This window comes from Oryza sativa, chromosome 5 (assembly GCF_034140825.1).
Source record: "Oryza sativa Japonica Group chromosome 5, ASM3414082v1".
Taxonomy (NCBI): Eukaryota; Viridiplantae; Streptophyta; class Magnoliopsida; order Poales; family Poaceae; genus Oryza; species Oryza sativa.
In genome coordinates, this window is record NC_089039.1 from 7,317,188 (window position 1) to 7,324,274 (window position 7,087).

General features: G+C 39.6%; 1 protein-coding gene across 1 annotated transcript; it reads right to left on the reverse strand.

Moving 5' to 3' along the window:
* Positions 1-4,298: 4,298 nt before the first annotated feature.
* Positions 4,299-5,491, reverse strand: LOC112939103 (uncharacterized). The gene is made up of 2 exons (XM_026025897.2): positions 4,981-5,491; positions 4,299-4,898 (listed from the first exon to the last, which is right to left on the reverse strand). The coding sequence occupies exons 1-2, from the start codon at positions 5,186-5,188 to the stop codon at positions 4,774-4,776; spliced, it is 333 nt and encodes a 110-aa protein (XP_025881682.1). The 5' UTR covers positions 5,189-5,491; the 3' UTR covers positions 4,299-4,773.
* Positions 5,492-7,087: the final 1,596 nt, after the last annotated feature.

Sequence of the window (7,087 nt, forward strand, 5' to 3'; positions counted from 1 at the left end):
GTGGGAAATGAGAAGGGGATCGATGGGGGAGAGATTAGGCTGACAAGTTGGTCTGCTGTTATTTTAGAGAGGAGTAATAGAGAGTCTGTTGGAGTGATGATCTAGTTTGACTAGCCAAATTAGATGGAGAATTGGCTATACAGGTGTTTGGAGAGTCGAATTTAGAGAGGTTGTTGGAGATGCTCTTATACACTATAGCTCTCCACGCCTAGAAACAGAGATTGTATATAACAGGATGCTGTAATAAAAGAAAACATGAAATTACAGCTGACATATTTGTTACATTAGCCATCACACTTCTATGAACATAAGATATTCTGAAACAGTTTCTAGCACTACTATACGGTATACACAATTCTTTTACATTTTTAAGAGGATCAACTTCATTCGAAGGTAACACTTACACTTACTGGTGTACAGGCAGTTATCTTTGAAGTCACAAAGGCTATCCAATTAGGAAGATAATTTATTTCAATAAAAGTACATTATTCAATCTCTTCTATTCCCACCGTTGTCATAATTTGCAGCACCAATCCTTGGACACTATTTTGTGGATATCACATCAATTCTTTTGCAAACCTCATCAATGTCACTCAGATATAAAACAAAATTAAACTAGCCCTATATATCACCCATCCTATGATTATGGGCATATCATTCTTAGTAATTTCAGTACATATATATCATTATTTCCCCAATATTTACCTCCCTAGCGAGCATCCTTATACTATAGTAAAAACAAGTCAACATTGTCCATTAAATCAACTGGAGAATCTGAAAATATAGCCTTATATTTTGCCACCAAAAACCAATCCCCTTGGGGCCATTGGCACATCCCCATCCACATGATTGATTTATCGTACCGCCCAATTAATTCTTGGCATCGTCGATCTCCAATCTGTCCTTGCTAAACTATGCATTGTACAATTAATTAATCCTTGAAATTAAGAAAAGTCCTCTAAATTGGATCTGAGCACACACCATGTGTTCTTTACCGAACGAAGGAATATTAGTAAAGAAAATAGGAGAGATAATTGCTTCTGATACTCATTTTAATTTGGGTTTGCGTGGTGGTATTGTAACTTGCAAGATTTCGGAGGTGCTGATATAAAGGTAGGGTGTGAGTGTGAGCATTTTTGTAAAGGTGAAAGTGATTGTACGCACGTTGCGATGACTGATGACCTCCTGCGATTGATACCATATTAAAAAAAAGAACGAATGAGAAGAAAATGCCAATCCACAGCTCCAAGCTCAGCCATTCTTCTATGGGAAGGGATCGAGTGATCTCTAACAGTTTTTATTAATTAAGAAATTTTTTTGAGGGCATAATTAAGAAACTTTTTATTCAGGGAAAGGGAAGATATTTGGACGGTGGCCAATCAGAGGGGATCGAATGAAATTAGTGAAGGTTGGAAGTTAAAGGCTTAATTATATATAGACCAAAATCACCGGCCATGCATGCATGCAGAGTCAACCCTGCATGCATATGTTAAATAGACAACAGCAAGGAGCTAAGTTTGTCGTAATCTGCTGTATCCAATACTCCAAATGCAACTTAATTTCTGTGTTTTTATATATATGTATCTACACGGTTTATAATCCCACGCATAATTGAAAGAAGATGCTAATTGCTTCATCTTGATTATCTAAATCTTTAATATGTTTGAGCATTTTTTTTATGCAAAAGCGCGTCTGGTGCAACAAGATCGAACTAACTAATGAATGAATACAGTTCAGTTTAATTAACAATGATTCTACCAAGTGATGATTGACCTTCAAATTTAACAATGGAGGAGATAGGTACACATCATATTATAAATAATTATTTTTTTTCATTTTAATATAATGTTGGTTATAGTTTCTAAATTACATTTGTATTATATGAAAATATAAAAAAGGTGGAATCACATGTAAGCCCATAAGACTCAGCTGAGAGAGATTGGGCTGTGTGTGTTATGGGCTTATGCTCCCAGGTTGGACACTTATGGCCTTCTTTCATTGAACAGCAACTACGGGCTTCTGTGGGCCCCACCCGTTTGATCGTGTCTCTGTTTCGTTTTCCTGCCCCTCCCCGTTTGATCGCGAGAACGCTGTTCGGCGATCGATCGCCCTGGGGATGGGGGTAGCGATCGATCCCCTCACCCTCCATCTGGTTTTCTTTTTTGGCACCATATTACTTTTCTATTTTAATAAATTTATACACCTAAAGTTTATACACCTCAAGTTTACACATCTAAAGTTTAGAAACCAAAAGTTTATAAGTCAAAAGTAGTTTATATGTCCGATTCCAATTTGAATTTGAATTCAAATATTTTTTAATATAGTATTTCTATACATCTAAAGTTTATAAACCTAAAGTTTATAAGTCAAAAGTTTATATACCCGTTTCAAATTTGAATTTGAATTCAAATATCCGATTCAAATATGAATTTGAATAAAATATTTTTCATATATAGTATTTCTATACATCTAAAGTTTATACACCTAAAGTTTATAAGTCAAAAGTTTACATACCCTATTCAAATTTGAATTTGAATTATATCCGATTCAAATTTGAATTTGAATTCAAATATTTTATATATACAGTATTTCTATACATCTAAAGTTTATACACCTAAAGTTTATAGACCCAAAGTTTATAAGTCAAAAGTTTACATACCCGATTCAAATTTGAATTTGAATTCAAATTTTTTATATATAGTATTTCTATACATAAATTTTTCTAACTTTTGTTTTTAAAAAAATTTGTGTGGTGTCCTGTAATAGAAAGAGAAGAAGGGAAGGAGAAAGGGGAGAAGAGGGAGGAGTATAGAGGGAGGGGGGCAAACCGATCGCTGGGTGATCGCCCTGGCGATCGATCGCCCATTAGCCTCCCCCGTTTGATCGTGTCACTGGGAATTTTTTTATTTTTACATTTTTTATTACTAGAAAAAATGTCCGTGCGTAGCAATGGGTGAAGTCTATTTTAACCTTATTATTGTTACTAGCAAAAACGCCCGTGCGTTGCAATGGGTGAAAAATTTTCAATGATAATATATGCTTTTCATGCATAATCATCTCAATAATAATGTTGGTATCGATCGTTGTAGCTAAGACATACCATAAGGAAAATTAGAACATCTTCAATATAATGGTCTAACCTCGATGATGACAACCTACCAACGTAATGGTTGTACACATATAATCTAAAATACTCTTTCAATCTCATTCTTGCAACTAATAATATGATCAATCAAATCCTATACTGTCTCGCATGGTCAATTACTCTAGATAAAATATAGTCATCGTGCACTCTTCTCTTAACAACAATTAAAAATTATTATTTATTATTATATTTATATAATACGCTATCAAGAATATTAGCTATACTTATCAAAGTAGTATGATAATTGCATACAGAGTCGTGCGAGGTCTCCAATACAGGAGCAACACAAGCCATATACGTAGGAGATGGAAAAAATCAAGGATCCTATCTGACCCAAGCCTCCGATCAATTTGATCTTGTTCCGATAAGACCAAGCCCAAGCCCATGCCCATGCATCCACACATAAAAATATTCAACAAATGCTTTGGAAAAACCAAACCAACATGGTAGATGGTACAAACGATACAAATATTTCTCATGGAATAGGATTTTGTTTTCTGAAATTAGACAGCTTTTTTTCGCATTACACGGTGCCGAACCGGATTTTTTTTAAATGCACGTATTTTCTCGCGTTGGGTTGGACAATTTTTTCGGAGCAATACTTTTTATAATAAACGGTGTTTTTTTTTCTCGGGTAGAGTCTAACAATTTTTTCAGTCCGATTTTTCTCGCGTAGATTTAGTTAGTTTTTTCCGATTCGCTTTGTCATAAACAACATTTTTTAACGTTTTATTTCGGAGCGGTTTTTTTTATCTCGTATTGAGTCAGACGTGTTTTAACCACGGTTATTTTTTTTCTCGTGTTGTGTCGGGTGGTAGATTATTTTCTCGTCGGATGGTTTCTCGAACCGGATTTTTTATAAACGGCATTTTTTTCTTTTTTTTTATTTTTTATGGGAGTCGGACTTTTTTTTACAGAGGAGGCAATGTTTTCTTTTTTTACAGGAGTCGGACGTGAGAAGTTTTCTATCTCTTATTTTACGAGAGTCAGATTTTTTTCTACGGACGAAATTTTATCTCTTATTTTATGGGAGTCAGATTTTTTTTACGGACAATTTTTTTCTCTTTTTTTACAACGGCCGGACTTTTTTTAACGGGAAGACTTTTTTTTTTCCTATTTTAAAGGAGTCGGACGTATTGAACGGATGATATTTTTTTCTTTTTTTATTAGAAAAATGCCCGTGCGTTGCAACGGGTAAAAATATTTTTGGATCGCATACATTACACACTTTGTTTTGGGCTGAAAGATTATTTCTTCATTCCTTTTCAGTCGAGTCGCAGCCTAGCTCGCTACCTCTCTGATTGCCTACCTCTCTTTGACCTAGCCCACAAGTGAAGCTGTATACCCAGCTCGCATAGCCCGCTGCCCGTTTCAACAATGGGTAAAAATATTTTTGGATCGCTATACATTATACTATTGGTAAATTTTGCTACAGGACACTGTTTATGTGTGGTTTTAGCCCTAGGATACTACCCAAACTCACTTTTGGGGGAAAACACTACATAAACGTGGTAATTTGCTAGTGGACACCGTGCCGATTAAAAAATAATTTCTGGCTAGAGGAGAGGGAGAAATCACGTGAAAGTTCTAAAATGCCCTTGGGCTGACATGTCATATCTTCCATCTCCCTATCCCCTCCTCCCACACCCGATGCCGTTGCAATCGCCGGCGCCGCCCCATGTCTGTCGCACCTGGAAGGAGACGGCGGCGTACTTGTCCATGCTCGCCATCACGTCCGAGGTCATCATGTACCCTGCAACAACAACCCAGGTGTTGGCTTGATGAATTAGGAGCTGAGACCACAAAAGCGTGTCCAGTGATTTCGATCGAGGTACCTGAGCTGTCCATGTTGGCGTAGACGGGGCGGGGGCGGCGAGCGTGTCGCCGCTGGAGGAGGAGACGACGTTTGGCGAGGCACCAGGTGAGCGCGTGCGTGCTCTCCTCGCTCTCGTCCACGGCCACCACGATCCGTCGCCCGGGAGCCTCAGCCGCAGCAGCAGCATGGTCGGCAGTAGCACCATCATCGGGAACAGACCACGCCATCACTCTCGATAGCTAGAGCGAACGAACGATGAGATCGATGAATCGGGAAATTGGTTGGAGAACTGAGAGATGCAGCCGATGAGTTGATCTGCCGATTTAATGGAGGGAAGAAGACGACGAGCCATCACGCTTGTTGGCGGTAGCAAAAAACTCCGATCAAACACCTTGCGGGCAGACTGTTCACGTCCGGCACGGCACGAACTGCAGCGGCAACAACGAACAGAGCAGAGGAGAAGTTTCAGAGAAAGAATTCTTGCGAGAATGAATGGGGCAATTTTCTGGGGTTTTTCTCATTCAACTGAATGTAAACCTTACAACTGAAATAAAGAGCTAAAACAACTACTTATACTCAACAAATAAATTTGGAATCCAAGGCTAAAATCGCGCCATCCCACGATCCGCTTTTTCTGAACTCCACGCACACACGCACGCCACTCCCAGCGCTCGACTCGGTCACAGTCAACTGATTCGCGACTTATTTGCATCTCTAACAAACTCCTGCTAGACTAACTCGTCCTCCCGATCAGCTCCGAGAGAATCGGCTTGCATTGGGCCACAGCTGAAATTAATCAACAACGCTTGCCGATCTGGTGGCGCGGAGCAGTGGGGCGTCCTGTGGGTTTCGGCGAGGTGGGAGGGAGCTCCTCGACCGGCCGCGTGCGCGGGGAGATCCTGGTCCTGGTCCTGGTCGGTGCGCGCGGGAGAGGAGCTCGCTGGCCAGCCATGCGCGGGGGGATAGTTGTCGGCCGACCATGTGCGGGGGGAAGAGATCGATAGCCGGTCGCGCCCGGGGAGAGGAGTCGTCGGCCGGCTACACGCGGGGGAAGGACCTCGCCGGCTAGCGCTGCGCAGGGAGAGGAGTTCCCGGCTAGCCGCACGCGTGAAGAGGAGTCGTCGGCCGGCCACCGTCATCCCCTCAGCCGTGTCGGATAGGGATAGAGAGAAGAGAGATGGAAGATATGGCTTGTGGGTCCAAGGGCATTTTAGAACTTTCACGTAATTTCTCTCTCCTTTAATCGGCGCGGTGTCCACTGGCAAATTATCATGTTTATGCAGTGTTTAAACCACACATAAGCAGTGTCCTGTAGCAAAATTTCCCTATACTATTTGGTTTTTGTGCCAAAATCTCATTTATTCCTTTTTTTTTTTAGTTCTAGCCCAACCTGTTATCTCCCTCTACTTTGCATGCCTCTATTTGACCTAGCCCATACTTGTATAACCGATAGTTATTTTCAAACTCCAGAAGAGTTATTTTCAAACTCCAGAAGAGTGTCCGTACGATGCCAGAACCAATCCTCCCCATAAAGTCGGATCAAATCTTTCTCAATATCACAAAATTGGTTGCATGCTTTTGATACACTCGATCTACTCTTTCCTTTTTATCAAAATATGAGGATAAAATATGAGCGAATCCATAAAACCCGGGATAAAAACAGTGACTTTTAAATGGATATTAGGTATGGTAAATTATTGCAGAATTGAAAGGAAAAATCATAGGAAAAATAAATGAGAGAGTAGTGGTTAATCAATTTTTGCAATTAATTGAAGAAGGGAACGCATGGAGGGTAGATCGATGTGGCAGGGGCGTTAGGGTTCGGCCCAGCGAAAAAAAATAAAAAAAGTAGGAAGAAACAAAAATAAAAAAAAGAACGGAGAAAAAGAAAAAAGGGCAAAAAAAAAGAACGGAAAAAAGGGAAAAGGGGAAAAAAGAGACGGACAAAAAAAGAGAAAAAAATAATGGAAAAAGGAGAAAAAAAGGCGGTGGAAAGAAAAAAACGGAAGACGGAAAAAACAAGCAAAATACGGTGAAAATAGCGAAAAAAATTAGGTATATATATATAGATTTGCGACAGTAGTTTTTTTTCTCCCTTTTTATTTTGAGTCGGACTTTTTTTTTTA